The sequence below is a fragment of the Panulirus ornatus genome, chromosome 21 (genome assembly GCF_036320965.1).
Source record: "Panulirus ornatus isolate Po-2019 chromosome 21, ASM3632096v1, whole genome shotgun sequence".
Lineage (NCBI taxonomy): Eukaryota > Metazoa > Arthropoda > Malacostraca > Decapoda > Palinuridae > Panulirus > Panulirus ornatus.
The window spans coordinates 19,793,733-19,811,198 of record NC_092244.1 but is presented as its reverse complement, the minus strand read 5'-3'; the positions used below and the strand labels follow the sequence as shown (position 1 = coordinate 19,811,198).

The 17,466-nt window shown below is 39.5% G+C and overlaps 1 protein-coding gene across 1 annotated transcript in view; it reads right to left on the bottom strand.

The window, feature by feature from the left end:
• Positions 1-17,466, bottom strand: part of Oseg2 (intraflagellar transport protein Oseg2) — a 560,852-nt gene that overhangs the window by 423,661 nt on the left and 119,725 nt on the right. The window contains exons 8-9 of the mRNA XM_071675913.1: positions 12,689-12,893; positions 7,002-7,117 (exon numbers count right to left, since the gene is read on the bottom strand). Coding sequence (XP_071532014.1) covers positions 7,002-7,117; positions 12,689-12,893 — 321 coding nt within the window. The remainder of the gene's footprint in view (positions 1-7,001; positions 7,118-12,688; positions 12,894-17,466) is intronic.

Here is a 17,466-nt window from a genome sequence, read left to right as displayed (position 1 = left end):
CCAAACTCAGTCACCAGCTTCTGCAGTTTCTCACATGAATCAGCCACCAGCGTTGTATCATCAGCGAACAACAACTGACTCACTTTCCAAGGTCTCTCATCCACAACAGACTTAATACTTGCCCCTCTTTCCAAAACTTTTGCATTCACCTCCCTAACAACCCCATCCATAAACAAATTAAACAACCATGGAGACATCACACACATCTGCCGCAAACCTACATTCACTGAGAACCAATCACTTTCCTCTATTCCTACACGTACACATGCCTTACATCCTCGATAAAAACTTTTCACTGCTTCTAACAACTTGCCTCCCACACCATATATTCTTAATACCTTCCACAGAGCATCTCTATCAACTCTTATCATATGCCTTCTCCAGATCCATAAATGCTACATACAAATCCATTTGCTTTTCTAAGTATTTCTCACATACATTCTTCAAAGCAAACACCTGATCCACACATCCTCTACCACTTCTGAAACCACACTGCCCTTCCCCAATCTGATGCTCTGTACATGCCTTCACCCTCTCAATCAATACCCTCCCATATAATTTACCAGGAATACTCAACAAACTTATACCTCTGTAATTTGAGCACTCACTCTTATCCCCTTTGCCTTTGTACAATGGCACTATGCACGCATTCCGCCAATCCGCAGGCACCTCACCATGAGTCATACATACATTGAATAACCTTACCAACCAGTCAACAATACAGTCACCCCCTTTTTTTAATAAATTCCACTGCAGGGATATATATATATATATATATATATATATATATATATATATATATATATATATATATATATATTTTTTTTTTTTTTTCCATACTATTCGCTATTTCCCGCGATAGCGAGGTAGCGTTAAGAACATAGGACTGGGCCTTTGAGGGAATATCCTCACCTGGACCTCTTCTCTGTTACTTCTTTTGGAAAATTAAAAAAAAAAAAAAAAAAGAGAGGGGAGGATATATATATATATATATATATATATATATATATATATATATATATTATAGTGATGGGTGATTTGAATGCAAAGGTGAGTAATGTGGCAGTTGAGGGAATAATTGGTACACATGGGGTGTTCAGTGTTGTAAATGGAAATGGTGAAGAGCTTGTAGATTTATGTGCTGAAAAAGGACTGATGATTGGGAATACCTGGTTTAAAAAGCGAGATATACATAAGTATACTTATGTAAGTAGGAAAGATGGCCAGAGAGCGTTATTGGATTACGTGTTAATTGACAGGCGTGCGAAAGAGAGACTTTTGGATGTTAATGTGCTGAGAGGTGCAACTGGAGGGATGTCTGATCATTATCTCGTGGAGGCTAAGGTGAAGATTTGTATGGGTTTTCTGAAAAGAAGAGTGAATGTTGGGGTGAAGAGGGTGGTGAGAGTAAGTGAGCTTGGGAAGTACCAGGAGAGACTGAGTACAGAATGGAAAAAGGTGAGAACAATGGAAGTAAGGGGAGTGGGGGAGGAATGGGATGTATTTAGGGAATCAGTGATGGATTGTGCAAAAGATGCTTGTGGCATGAGAAGAGTGGGAGGTGGGTTGATTAGAAAGGGTAGTGAGTGGTGGGATGAAGAAGTAAGAGTATTAGTGAAAGAGAAGAGAGAGGCATTTGGACGATTTTTGCAGGGAAAAAATGCAATTGAGTGGGAGATGTATAAAAGAAAGAGACAGGAGGTCAAGAGAAAGGTGCAAGAGGTGAAAAAAAGGGCAAATGAGAGTTGGGGTGAGAGAGTATCATTAAATTTTAGAGAGAATAAAAAGATGTTCTGGAAGGACGTAAATAAAGTGCGTAAGACAAGGGAGCAAATGGGAACTTCAGTGAAGGGCGCAAATGGGGAAGTGATAACAAGTAGTGGTGATGTGAGAAGGAGATGGAGTGAGTATTTTGAAGGTTTGTTGAATGTGTTTGATGATAGAGTGGCAGATATAGGGTGTTTTGGTCGAGGTGGTGTGCAAAGTGAGAGGGTTAGGGAAAATGATTTGGTAAACAGAGAAGAGGTAGTGAAAGCTTTGCGGAAGATGAAAGCCAGCAAGGCAGCAGGTTTGGATGGTATTGCAGTGGAATTCATTAAAAAAGGGGGTGACTGTATTGTTGACTGGTTGGTAAGGTTATTTAATGTATGTATGACTCATGGTGAGGTGCCTGAGGATTGGCGGAATGCATGCATAGTGCCATTGTACAAAAGCAAAGGGGATAAGAGTGAGTGCTCAAATTACAGAGGTATAAGTTTGTTGAGTATTCCTGGTAAATTATATGGGAGGGTATTGATTGAGAGGGTGAAGGCATGTACAGAGCATCAGATCGGGGAAGAGCAGTGTGGTTTCAGAAGTGGTAGAGGATGTGTGGATCAGGTGTTTGCTTTGAAGAATGTATGTGAGAAATACTTAGAAAAGCAAATGGATTTGTATGTAGCATTTATGGATCTGGAGAAGGCATATGATAGAGTTGATAGAGATGCTCTGTGGAAGGTATTAAGAATATATGGTGTGGGAGGCAAGTTGTTAGAAGCAGTGAAAAGTTTTTATCGAGGATGTAAGGCATGTGTACGTGTAGGAAGAGAGGAAAGTGATTGGTTCTCAGTGAATGTAGGTTTGCGGCAGGGGTGTGTGATGTCTCCATGGTTGTTTAATTTGTTTATGGATGGGGTTGTTAGGGAGGTAAATGCAAGAGTTTTGGAAAGAGGGGCAAGTATGAGGTCTGTTGGTGATGAGAGAGCTTGGGAAGTGAGTCAGTTGTTGTTCGCTGATGATACAGCGCTGGTGGCTGATTCATGTGAGAAACTGCAGAAGCTGGTGACTGAGTTTGGTAAAGTGTGTGGAAGAAGAAAGTTAAGAGTAAATGTGAATAAGAGCAAGGTTATTAGGTACAGTAGGGTTGAGGATCAAGTCAATTGGGAGGTGAGTTTGAATGGAGAAAAACTGGAGGAAGTGAAGTGTTTTAGATATCTGGGAGTGGATCTGGCAGCGGATGGAACCATGGAAGCGGAAGTGGATCATAGGGTGGGGGAGGGGGCGAAAATTCTGGGGGCCTTGAAGAATGTGTGGAAGTCGAGAACATTATCTCGGAAAGCAAAAATGGGTATGTTTGAAGGAATAGTGGTTCCAACAATGTTGTATGGTTGCGAGGCGTGGGCTATGGATAGAGTTGTGCGCAGGAGGATGGATGTGCTGGAAATGAGATGTTTGAGGACAATGTGTGGTGTGAGGTGGTTTGATCGAGTGAGTAACGTAAGGGTAAGAGAGATGTGTGGAAATAAAAAGAGCGTGGTTGAGAGAGCAGAAGAGGGTGTTTTGAAGTGGTTTGGGCACATGGAGAGAATGAGTGAGGAAAGATTGACCAAGAGGATATATGTGTCGGAGGTGGAGGGAACGAGGAGAAGAGGGAGACCAAATTGGAGGTGGAAAGATGGAGTGAAAAAGATTTTGTGTGATCGGGGCCTGAACATGCAGGAGGGTGAAAGGAGGGCAAGGAATAGAGTGAGTTGGAGCGATGTGGTGTGCCGGGGTTGACGTGCTGTCAGTGGATTGAATCAAGGCATGTGAAGCGTCTGGGGTAAACCATGGAAAGCTGTGTAGGTATGTATATTTGCGTGTGTGGACGTATGTATATACATGTGTATGGGGGGGGGGGGTTGGGCCATTTCTTTTGTCTGTTTCCTTGCGCTACCTCGCAAACGCGGGAGACAGCGACAAAGTATAAAAAAAAAAAAAAATATATATATATATATATAGAGAGAGAGAGAGAGAGAGAGAGAGAGAGAAAGAGAGAGAGAGGGGGGGGGGGTAGTAAAAGCTTTGCAGAAGATGAAAGCTGGTGAAGTGCCTGAGGATTGGAGGAATGCTTGCATATTGCCATTGTACAAAGGCAAAAGGATAAAAGTGAGTGCTCAAATTACAGAGGTATAAGTTTGTTGAGTATTCCTGGGAAATTATATGGGAGGGTTGACTGAGAGGATGAAGGTATGTACAGAGCATCAGATTGGGGAAGAGCAGTGTGGTTTCAGAAGTGGTGGAGGATGTGTGGATCATGTGTTTCCTTTGAAAAATGTGAGAAATACTTAGAAAAGCAAATGGATTTGTATGTAGCATTTATGGATCTGGAGAAGGCATATGATAGAGTTGATAGAGATGCTCCGTGGAAGGTATTAAGAATATATGGTGTGGGAGGTAAGTTGCTAGAAGCAGTGAGAAGTTTTTATCGAGGATGTAAGGCATGTGTACGTGTAGGAAGAGAGGAAAGTGGCTGGTTCTCAGTGAAAGCTGGTTTCCGGCAGGGGTATGTGATGTCTCCATGGTTGTTTTATTTGTTTATGGATGGGGTTGTTAGGGAGTTCGTGAATGCAAGAGTTTTGGAGAGGGGCAAGTATGCAGTCTGTTGTGGATGAGAGGGCTTGGGAAGTGAGTCAATTGTTGTTCACTGATGATACAGTGTGGGTGGCTGATTTGGGTTGAGAAACTGCAGAAGCTGGTGACTGAGTTTGGTAAAGTGTGTGAAAGAAGAAAGCTGAGAGTAAATGTGAATAACTGCAAGGTACAGTAGGGTTGAGGGACCAGTCAATTGGGAGGTAAGTTTGAATGGAGAAAAACTGGAGGAGGTGAAGTGTTTTAGATATCAGGGAGTGGATTTGGTAGCAGATGGAACCATGGAAGCGGAAGTGAGTCACAGGGTGGGGGAGGAGGAGAAGATTCTGGGAGTGTTGAAGAATGTGTGGAAGGCGAAAACATTATCTCAGAAAGCAAAAGTGGGTATGTTTGAAAGACTACTGGTTCCAACAATGTTAGGAAGGTAGCGCAAGGAAACAGATGAAAGAATGGCCCAATCCCCCAACATACACATGTATATACATACACGTCCACACAGGCACATATACATACTTATACATTTCAACATATACAAATATATACACAGACATGTACATATATACACGTACAAAATTCATACTTGCTGCCATCTTTCATTCCCGTCGCCAACCTGCCACACATGAAACGATAGCTCCCTCCCCCCGCAAGCATGCGAGGTAGCACTAGGAAAAGACAACAAAGGCCACATTCGTTCACATTCAGTCTCTAGCTGTCATGTATAATGCACCGAAACCACAGCTCCCTTTCCACATCCAGGCCCAACAAAACTTTCCATGGTTTACTCCAGACGCTTCACATGCCCTGGTTCAGTCCACTGAAAGCACGTCGTCCCCGGTATACAACATCGTTCCAATTCACTCTATTCCTTGTAAACCTTTCACCCTCCTGCATGTTCAAGCCCCGATTTCTCAAAATCTTTTTCACTCCATCCTTCCACCTTCAATTTGGTCTCCCATTTCTCATTCCATCCACCTCTGACACATATATCCTCTTTGTCAAACTTTCCTCACTCATTCCCTCCATGTGACCAAACCATTTCAATACACCCTATTCTACTCTCTCAACCACACTCTTTTTATTACCACACATCTCTCTTACCATTTCATTACTTACTCGATCAAACCACCTCACACCAAATATTGTCCTCAAACATCTCATTTCCAACACATCCACCTTCCTCTGCACAACTCTATCTACAGCCCATGCCTCACAACCATATAACATTGTTGGAACCAGTATTCCTTCAAACATACCCATTTTTGCTTTCCGAGATAATGTTCTCGCTTTCCACACATTCTTCAACGCTCCCAGAACCTCCGCCCCCTCCTCCAACCTGTAACTCACTTCCGCTTCCATGGTTCCATTCGCTGCTAAGTCCACTCCTAGATATCTAAAACAATTCCCTTCCTCCAATTTTTCCATTCAAACTTATATCCCAACTAACTTGTCCCTCAACCCTGCTGAGGAAATAACCTTGCCTTTACTCACATCTACTCTTAACTTCCTCCTCTAACACACTTTTCTAAACTGAGAGACCAATTTCTGCAGTTTCTCACTCAAATCAGCCACCAGTGCTGTATCATTTGTGAACAACTGCTGACTCACTTCCCAGGCCTTTGATATCCAATAGACTGCATAGTCAACCCTCCCTCCAAAACTTTTGCATTTACCTCCCTAACCACCCTATCCATAAACAAATTAAACAACCATGGGGACCTGACACCCCTCCCTGCCGCAGACCGACCTTCACTGGGAACCAATCACTCTCTTCTCTTCCTATTTGTACAAATGCCTTACACCCTTGATAAAAACTCACTGCTTCTAGTAGCTTACTTCCCACACCATATACTCTTAAGACATTCCATAAAGCATTTCTATCAACCCTCACATGCTTTCAACAGATCTATGAATGCCACATACAAATCCATCTGTTTTTTAAGTATTTCTCACACCCATTCTTCAAACCAAGCACCTGATCCACACATCCTCTACCACTTCTAAAACCACACTGCTCTTCCCCAATCTGATGCTTTGTACATGTCTTCAACTCATCAATCAATACCCTCTCATAAAACTTTCCAGGAATACTCAACAAACTTATGCCTCTGTAGTCTGAACACTCCCTTTTAACCCCTTTGCCTTTGTACAATGGCACTATACAATTTAGAAATCTTTGGATAAGAAAATTACACTCTCGAGATGCTTAGAGGGACTCTGGATGGACAGGGATAGGCAAAAGTTAACATTAGAATATTATAAAAGATTGATCAATGAATACATCAAATAGCTCTTAAAATGAAAACAAATCGCAAAAAAATTCAGTTTTTCTCTTTGACGACTATTCCCACCTGGAATTCCTTCAAGGTGGTGGCCACAGCAAAAGAATCTCTATAACCAGTGAAATTTAGTGCCACTTCTTAGCCTTTAGCAGCGAACTTTTAACAGGCCATCGGCAGATAACAACTCTAAAGCTGTTGCGAAGGCTCTTACCCGATGTTCTTACTGACTCACTACCTAATGCTCCTAGACCAATGTTCCTACTAATTACCTTTACCACACTGAATATCCCAAAGGAAGTAAAAGATCTTACTGCACCTGATACAGACACTTACCCATACATACGGTCTTAAGATCCAATAAATAGGCCATCTTTTTATTGTCATCCACACCTCGCTGGCGGCGTTCATTCAATCGAACACTGATGAGATGAGGGTTCATGAACTCTGTCCTGAGTTAATTATAAACATCATTAATATATATTTATCTATCATAAATAAATATATAATTCTGAGATTTATTGGTATATGTAAAAACATATAAGACCTAGAACTAAATAAACATAAGAAAAACCTATATAAAGTGTCATAAAATATAATGACTTAAAAAAGTGATCAGTTTTCTCTAAGATTTTTCTTCAATTTAAACTGTCTTTCTCTACAAATTTTCTTAATCACTAACATCTAATTTGGATATCAGCAGGCCCTAATTCATAACTAAAACATACATAGTACAGCAATATTTCATACATCATTCTATCAATCAAGCACTTTTCTGATGGTTCAAACTGGTGCAGTTTCCATCAACAAAGCAGTATGTGGTAAACAAAAAAGTTTTCTAAGTCCTTAGCAGTTGTAAAAAATTTTGTACATATAAAACAAGCACTTGAAAGATTACATGCACTATGAAAGCTTTAATTTTGAAAAACTGTCAACTACAAAGATGACCTCTAATGATGAGGTGGCAAGCATTAACTTACTGAACTATGTTGCCATGTAGTATTTAGTCTAGTTCTGCTAATCCATCATTTAATTTTCTGAATCTTAAAATTCTCTGTTAGATTCAGAGAGTCTTTATCCCTACAGCTTGGTCTGAGGTTTTACAACTGTGTCGCCTTATCGTTCAAACAGCCTGCTGGAGGCTGTTGCCCACAGGCTCACATAACCACCACACTCTGGCTGGTCTGGTACACACTCCACAAATATCAATATAGGGCCTTCTTAGCCCCTAAATGATGCCATCAATGAATGCTGTGTTCTTACAAACTAAGGTCATAAGTACTGATGTGCGTACTTCTTCTATCCCTGTTTGAATACCCATACTTGTCATTCCACTAGTTACCTATACAGGCTTGCTAAGAAGGCACAGGAAAAAATTATGCTACTTTCATTACCCCTACAATCATCATTACAAATGTATGGCCACCAATATAAAGACTGTGCATATTCAGTAAACCCAAGAGAAATGTGTAGGGTTGTTGGATGACAAGCTATTAGAAGGCACAATTATATGTATTAGGTGATGAGGAAATGAAGAATAACATGAGAGATATAAAGAAATTATACATCATACTTATAGCATGTTTTTAGTAAGATCACATAAGAAGGGAGGCCTGTAAGGGAGATATCTCCACTAAACTTGTGCTTTAAGAAGAAATTATGTAACAACTGCATGTAATTTTCACTTTATGCAATCCTGAGATAAAGGAGGATTTTCAAAACAAGAGATAGGTAGAAAGCTTGAATATTTCCTGAGAAAAATCCTTCAACATTCATTCCCACACGTACCAGCCACTAGAAACTCATACAATATCTCTAGTTAAACAGCATTCATCTTATTCAATACCTCTACTGTGCCTGTGTTTGAAATACGTGTGTATATGAAATTAGATTAGAATACTCATTAAAAAGAAAGAAACATGTCTTGAATATTCTCCCTACACTTGTTAACCAATCTCCCTTATGTTAGTGTGAAAGGTGAAATTTTTTATCAGATTCATGTCATTTACCCCTAATTTCATGCAATTTTTTTCTTATCAGATTCATGTTATTTACGCCTAATTTCATGTTTGTGTATGAAATTAAAATAAAGTTGAATAACAAGCTTAGCATAAATAGAAAACATTATCATCTTCATTTTCCTGGTGTATCACATACATCCACTCCAGCTGTTTACTTAGAATTGGACTTAGTAATAATATAACTTTCAGTATATTTTCCATTACATTTTGTAGAATCATCTCTGTATTGTAATGGAATTTTGGACTATGTTCTGTCATTTAAGAGTTAAATTTCTGTTTCTGTTTCATGTGTTTGCATGCAATGAGTTACAGTCTTGCCCCTGGATGTTTTAGATGTTTAAGCATACTTTGTTTACTACAACTTTTGATTTCTGCAGTAATGTAATCTGCTACACAATCTTCTGTCTAATGTGCTGATAAGGCAATATTTGTGAGTGTAATAAGGACCGTTTAGGATTTTCTGCACATGATACACTTTTCCTGTCTGTGCTCCAAGGAATACAGTTTCAGTGCTTCCATTCATTTCCAATAATTCACATACTAGAGAGTGTCAGTGCAGGATGTAAAGGATCTTTGCACTTTTTTTTTTAACTGCAGTCTTCCCTATCCTAAAGGTTGATGTCAACACAAAACAGTATTCTGTTCAGGAAGGTATTAGTGTCTTGCAGAATGTCATCATTAGCTCTTATTCTCTGTAATCTTAAAAGTCCATAAATAAACCTGCCATCCTTCTTGAAAGAGGCGACTGTTGCTTAGCTGTACTTGCTGATGGTAAAGTTTTTAGGTATCATCATTCTTGAGTCTTTCACACTATTCTTTTAATATGAGAGGGTTTATTTTCGTCCAGTATTCTGTACTGTATTTTATTTCGTACATATCCCTTAACAAAGTAGTTGAAACTGTTCACCATTTTTCTGTTCATTTCTGCTCCTACCTTCTTAGTGTCAAGTACAAATCAAATTTCCATAATTATTTCAGTATCACCAGCAAAATATGATGTGAAACTGTGGCTCAAAGTTACATCAACGTTAGATATGAGAATGAGAAAAGTAGCTTATTGATGTGGGGAGTGAATGTCATGTGCGTGTCTGATATGATGCATACACTGGTTGGTGTTTTGTTTAGTGACGGAGACAGTCTGATTGAGGTGACTGGAGGGTGTAAGCTGGATTTGTGTCTGTCTGGGGTTCCAGTTGTGTACTGTAGTGCTGTATGTACTATAATACAGCTACTGTGGTGTTAAGGTGTGCAGTGATTGTGAGGTCATCTCCATCAAAAAAGACCTTCATGTTGAGGTTTGCCTTAGGTAGTATAAGATCATGTAAGAAGAAACTGAAGAGAGCTGGAGAAAGATCTGTTCCATTGTAGAGTTACTCTGGCATGGAGGGCAGCTATGAAACTAGCTAACCATTTTTTTGTCATTGTTGTGGAGGGAGGTGTCAAGTTTTTCTTGCGTGAGAGTGTGTTGGGGAGCAGTGTAACAAATAATTTGAGTGAAGATCAGTCTGAGGACAGTGTCAAGTTCTTTGTTGATATCTATTCACACTAATACTGTGCAGGAAGGGGATGGGGTTGGCTGAATCCATTTAGGATATGCTGAGTAAGCTCCGTGTGTAGTGTGGTGGTAAAGTGTTTGGGTCTGAAACCATGCTCTGTGGGTAAGTGTGGAAGGTTTTCTTTGATTTTGTGATTTTTTTTCAAAGAGTTTACAGCTGAGGACAGAAGCAATACAGGGTGGTACGAGGAGGGGGGTCAGTTGGCATGGAGGGTTCCAGGAATGATATCAATTTGGCACATTTTCAGATGTTAGGAATTTTGTTGTGTAGCCATTAACTGAAGACATCTGTAAGTTCTTGGACTGCCAGTGGACCATGATGTTTAATATGAAAGTCTGATATGTTGCACTGTTGTATCAACACTCAAGAAAGTTGGGTGGGTTGATGGTTCAGGATAGATTTTGTGTTGGTTTTTCATGACTGACTTGTTTGGGGGTGTGGTTGGTTTGTGGCTGATTTTTGAATAGTGTCTCATAAGTATATTTGTGTGTTCTATGAAAGATGGGGGTTTCATTGGGATTGGACTAGTGCAATAAAAGTGGACTGACTAGTGGAATAAGAGTGGATTGTCTTTAATGTGCACCAGAGTTGGCTGCTGTGGATCTTGTGATTCAGTGTTGTGGAAGGAGTGCCAGTGTTCAGTCTGTCTCTCAGTCATTAGGTAAGTGAAGTGTTTAATGTCTGGATTTGTTCTCTGATTTCTTTTGATGGAGAATGGTTGTGTCTGAGTTGGTGTATTTGCTTTATGAGGCATGTGACTTGTGGGGAAATTTTAGGGTGTATCTTTTTTCTGTTCTCTTATGGTACATGGTTTTTGCTTAGAGATGTTGATAAAGTGTAAGGCGGCATGATCTAGTGATGAGAAATCATCTAAACTGAAATCATGGGACCTTGTTACTATGTACTGTATGAAGGCAGGCCATTGTGCTTTCCTATGGTTTGCTTAATTTTCTCTAGCAGTTGTGGTAACTGGGCAGTCTAGATGGAATCTACATCAGGACGAGTAAGTGATCAGAGGATAGCTTGTACAACATGCTCAAGTTGGTCCTTGAGTGCATTGCTGGTGAGCATAATGTGATGTCTGGTGAGGTTGGCAGCTGAGGGTAGCAGGCTGGAAGTCTGGGAGGTTGGATAGGTTGAGAAAATTGAGAGGTTGTTTCATGAGTATACTATCCTAAACAGTCCTCTACAGTACTCATGAAGCAGGCCACATCCACTAGTTGGGAACACAAGGCAGTATTTTTTCTCTCCTAACACCAGGGGTATCATACATGACAGCCAGAGAATGGATTCGAGTGAATGAGACCATTTTTTCATCTGTTCCTAGTGCTACCTTGCTAACAGGGGATATGGTACAAATGTATGAGAAAAAAAACTAGAAAAGTGGTATGCACTAAATGGAAATATCATGTGTTCCAATAAACTCAAAGCACTATGAGGTTCTGTGTGCATCTATATGCAGAAAGTGCAGGGCAATTGCATAGTAAGTTCTTGGTGTCTTCTTTATGATAGCTACATTGTGGACATGAAGGGTCTTGGGATATGCTGAAATGATGTTTGTAGTGTTGCAGTGATGGGTAATGTCCAAAGCATGAACAGAAGAGTGTGACTTATCTTTGTCTGGGAAGTGTGGTTTCTGATGGGTGCATTTCTGGTGGGTTGGCATTTATAACTGAACTGGGAGGTTGGATGTTCATTGCTTCTCAGATTATTTAAGTTTGTATGTGTTTTGTCAGTGCCATATTCACTGAGGGTTGTGGGATCTATGATGAAAGGTGACTGAAGTGTGAAGCAGGAGTAAGTTTTTAATTCTATTTTGTTGTTGGTTTATTACAAAAGTAGTTTCGGTGAGAAGGGTCTAGTGCAATCACATAGAACTAAGTGCCAAGCATGCTGAAGTGAGTCTGTAATAGGAGAATCTTTGTTTCACTGTGAAGGTGATGAGCGTTTGTGGTTGCTAGCCAGACAGTGATTGGTCTGAGTACACTATTTTGTGTGGTTTGCAACTCTATATTTTTTTTCTATCATACAAATTCACAATTTCTCGTGAGCAAGGTAGTATCAAGAACAGATGACAGAGCCTTTTAAGAAAAAAGTACAATAAAAGTGGTATTAAATAAAGTGAAACATTATGTATTCCAATGGACATAAAGCTAAGAATGGAAGTACAAATGTGCAATTAGTGGTATCATGACAGATCCAGTACAAGATGGATCAAAGAATGAGGAAATGTTCAGGAGTAAAAAGTGTTACATGTGCAAAAAATGTGATAAGATGCATGGTAACAAAGGTGGTTAGAGGAGATTCACCTTCACAAAACATAAAACAGCTTGACACAAAAAAACTTCTATCACTAAAAGTTTGCATGGGATTTATGACAATAAGAAATCCAACAATTAATCATGACTATGTAAAAAGAATTAAGAGAAACTGGAAATACACTTACCTTACAGATCCAAGAAGGTCATTATTGCCATATTCCACCAATGAAAGCTCTCCAGCATTGAAGATCATGCAAACATTCTCATTGTCAAAATAAAATTTCTCTGTGCCTGGTTCTACTGCCCAGTGAACTTCACTCAACAAGTTCCTATGCAGGTCTCCCAGCAGCAAAGTCTCATTGGTACGAGCAACTAAATAACGATCCTTACCTAGTGTGAAGAGACAAACAATAAAAATGTAGTACTTCAATTATCAATATTTTAAAGAATAGATTTAAATGACCAAAGTGATTATTCCATTCAATCTCATCTCTTACAGTGCTCTTGTATAATTGCATCCTCCCAACTTGAGCAAACTAGATAGTATGATTACTGTGTGGTTTACAGAAATAAAAAAAATCCTCCATCAGGACACTGTTATTCAATCTATGTTCCAAAATTTCTTCACTCAAAACAGAGTGCTAGACAGCCTTTGCAGATAGTGTAAATGATGTGCAAAAATGGTAAAAATCACTCAACCTGAAACTATGCTTCATCTGCTTGGTTATCCACCCTATTAAAAGTAAATTCAATGAACTTGTAAACCACACTTAGAACAATTACTCAGTCTAGAAATGACATGCACTCAACACCTACCCAACATTCTCCCACTACAATCCCACTCAGTATGCTCAGTAATCAATTTTGCTACAACACTAGACTCTTCTGATCCAGACCACTCACAGTTAACTATACCCTTAACAAACACAACAGTGATAAATCATAAACACAATAAAATGACCTAATAAGCAATAAACAACAGCATTCCTAGTCCATTCTTAAAAATCACCTCACCAGACATACACCCTTCTGAAACAAAGCTCATCAAATATAGAGAATTCATGTTTTCTCATCTAAGCTCTACAAACCTCCCATCTCTACAACATTACAAACACCAATTCAACATACTGCAAGACCCCCCCTCATGCCCAAGATGCAACTTTTATACTGAAGACACTGAACACCAACTACCAGATTGACCTATACTCACCTCATGCAGACAAACATACATCACCACACTCCCTGACCTATGATTTCACCCGGTGGATGTGGCTGGCTTCCTGAGCACTGCAGGAGCTCCATAGAAGGGAATCCTGAGGCAGAAAGGTAAGTAATCATTCTCATTATCTTTCTGTTCTCTTACAAAAGTAAAAGGGTAAGAATGCATTTTTGAGGAGAACTGTAACTAGGAGTTTTTTCTTAATATAATTGTCACGATCATTTTAAATAAAATTAAGCCAATAACTTTACTGATAATATCTATCATTTCATTACAGCACACTGGACAAAGAATTCATACAAATCTGGTACAACTGAAATAAGATCCAAAGAATGTAAGCATATCAGAATGAACATTTAGAGGCTAAGCGGTATATTTTATTACTTTCACCTTAATTTTAGTTACATCTAATATGAAGTCTCATAGTCTAAAAAAGTGGTCTATACAGAGTATTTCCCATGAACCCTGATCCTTGCATACGTACAGTCACTTATCTATGCTAAACCCCATTAGATTGTCTTCCTAGATCTTTCTTTTGTTTTGTTCTTCCCTTTACCTCATTCGTTTACATTATTCATGGCTTCATTTCAACATTCACATTAAATGCAAGACTTCTATCCTTGACTCAACCAAAATGCATGGTCTGGAAAGTCCAAAACAAGTGTGACAAAACAAATAAGTACCTTTATATGAAATGATAGATTAGGATTAAAAACCAACAAAAAAATACACAGAATGTTATATAACTGATTTTGTTTTGGCATGGGTCACTGCTATATGAGAAGACAAGGCTGTGGATGACATGTCACACAGTTCCCAATAAGAAAGACAGACATAGAGATGATGCTTCTTTGTTTCTGTCCAGTGACCTTGTTTTCGGAATGCAACTTACATATCATATGCATTCATAACATTGGTGGTAAATAACTTTAAATATATTTGGAAATAATAAAAATTTCAAGCTAAAAATCAGCAATAGAGATATTCTGGTCAGTGTGGGAAGAATACTAAAGAATTTGTTTTTTCTTTATCTTGAGCTTAGATCACAATCTACTTTCATTTCATAAGCAGACACAACCACTGGTGGTAAATAACATCAATATCGTTAGTAATATTATAACTAATGCCGTAATATGAGGTCAGCAAGTGACTACCATGTGTGGGAAGTACACTGGCATTGCAGGATTGCATAAATATATAATTTCTTTCACAAGTGTGAGGTCAGTGGGGAAACCTCCAGTAGTGCAATACAGTATAAGTCAGCTAGATATTCTGACAGGGTTAGGAGAACCTAGAGCATCATGGATGTAGGCTACTATTTTCTTATAAAATACCAAATAATGTTTTTTGGGCATTGTGCAAGGGTCAATAGTGGACTGTGTTTTTCAATCATCATTCCTTTTTGCATCAGAGATTTCCCTTGCATATTCATGTTCTTTACTCCATGAATAAATCTCACAAAATACATCTTCAATACTTACTCTTTTTTGGTCTTTTATCTGCATATTCATTATCCACGTCCATAAAACATAGCATGAAAAACTACTCATATTTCTTCCGAGTGGCTCTTCCAAGCATGAAAATTCATAGTCCATAGTCTTACTTTTCATACCTTTCCTAAGAGTTCCAGCCACTTCCTCAACTTTGAATTGTCTCTTCAATATTCAATCATACTTTCCAGATGTCTGAAATAAGGAAACAGACTAGGAATGGCCCAACCCACCCACATACACATGTATATACATACAATGCCAACACATGCACATATACATAAATATACATTTCAACATATACATACACAGACATATACATATGTGCACATATACATATCCATACTTCCTGCCTTCATCTACTCCTGTCGCCACCCCACCACACACGAAAAAGCACACCCCCTCCAGTGAGGCAGTGGCAGGAACACACAAAAAAGGCCACATTCGTTCACACTCAATCTCTAGCTGTCATGTGTAATTCATCAAAAGCACAGCTCCCTTTCCACATCCAAGCCCTACAGACCTTTCCTAAATACTTATATTCTCTCACTTCTTCCAGTTTTTCTCCCCCCATATCCAAAACATAAGTTTGTAAACTTTCTTCTTTCATTTTATATGGCTTTGCTAAATCTGTACTTTAAATCTATTTCTTTCAAAGACATTCCGTTTATTTGCATCTACTGGTGGCTGATTCATGTGAAAAACTGCAGAAGCTGGTGACTGAGTTTGGTAAAGTGTGTAAAAGAAGAAAGTTAAGGGTAAATGTGAATAAGAGCAAGGTTATTAGGTACAGTAGGGTTGAGAGTCAAGTCAATTGGGAGGAAAGTTTGAATGGAGAAAAACTGGAGGAAGTAAAGTGTTTTAGATATCTGGGAGTGGATCTGGCAGCGGATGGAACCATGGAAGTGGAAGTGAACCATAGGGTGGGGGAGGGGGCGAAAATCCTGGGAGCCTTGAAGAATGTGTGGAAGTCGAGAACTTTATCTCGGAAAGCAAAAATGGGTGTGTTTGAAGGAATAGTGGTTCCAACAATGTCGTGTGGTTGCGAGACGTGGGTTATGGATAGAGTTGTGCGCAGGAGGGTGGATGTGCTGGAAATGAGATGTTTGAGGACAATATGTTGTGTGAGGTGGTTTGATCGAGTAAGTAATGTAAGGGTAAGAGATGTGTGGAAATAAAAAGAGCGTGGTTGAGAGAGCAGAAGAGGGTGTTTTGAAATGGTTTGGGCACATGGAGAGAATGAGTGAGGAAAGATTGACCAAGAGAATATATGTGTCGGAGGTGGAGGGAATGAGGAGAAGAGGGAGACCAAATTGGAGGTGGAAAGATGGAGTGAAAAAGATTTTGTGTGATCGGGGCCTGAACATGCAGGAGGGTGAAAGGAGGGCAAGGAATAGAGTGAATTGGAGCGATGTGGTATACCGGGGTTGACGTGCTGTCAGTGGATTGAAGCAAGGCATGTGAAGCGTCTGGGGTAAACCATGGAAAGCTGTGTAGGTATGTATATTTGTGTGTGTGGACGTATGTATATACATGTGTATGGGGGTGGGTTGGGCCATTTCTTTCGTCTGTTTCCTTGCGCTACCTCGCAAAAGCAGGAGACAACAAAAAAAAAATATATATATATATATATATATATATATATATATATATATATATTTTTTTTTTCTTTTTTCATAGTATTCGCTATTTCCCGCGATAGCGAGGTAGCGTTAAGAACAGAGGACTGGGCCTTTGAGGGAATATCCTCACCTGGAAATGGCCCAACCCACCCCCATACACATGTATATACATACACGTCTACACACGCAAATATACATACCTATACATCTCAATGTACACAAATATATACACACACAGACACATACATATATACCCATGCACACAATTCACACTGTCTGCCCCCATTCATTCCCATCGCCACCTCGCCACACATGGAATACCATACTCCCTTCCCCCTCACGTGTGCGAGGTAGCACTAGGAAAAGACAACAAAGGCCCCATTCGTTCACACTCAGTCTCTAGCTGTCATGCAATAATGCCCAAAACCACAGCTCCCTTTCCACATCCAGGCCCCACACAACTTTCCATGGTTTACCCCAGACGCTTCACATGCCATGATTCAATCCACTGACAGCACGTCAACCCCGGTATACCACATCGATCCAATTCACTCTATTCCTTGCCCGCCTTTCACTCCTGCATGTTCAGGCCCCGATCACTCAAAATCTTTTTCACTCCATCTTTCCACCTC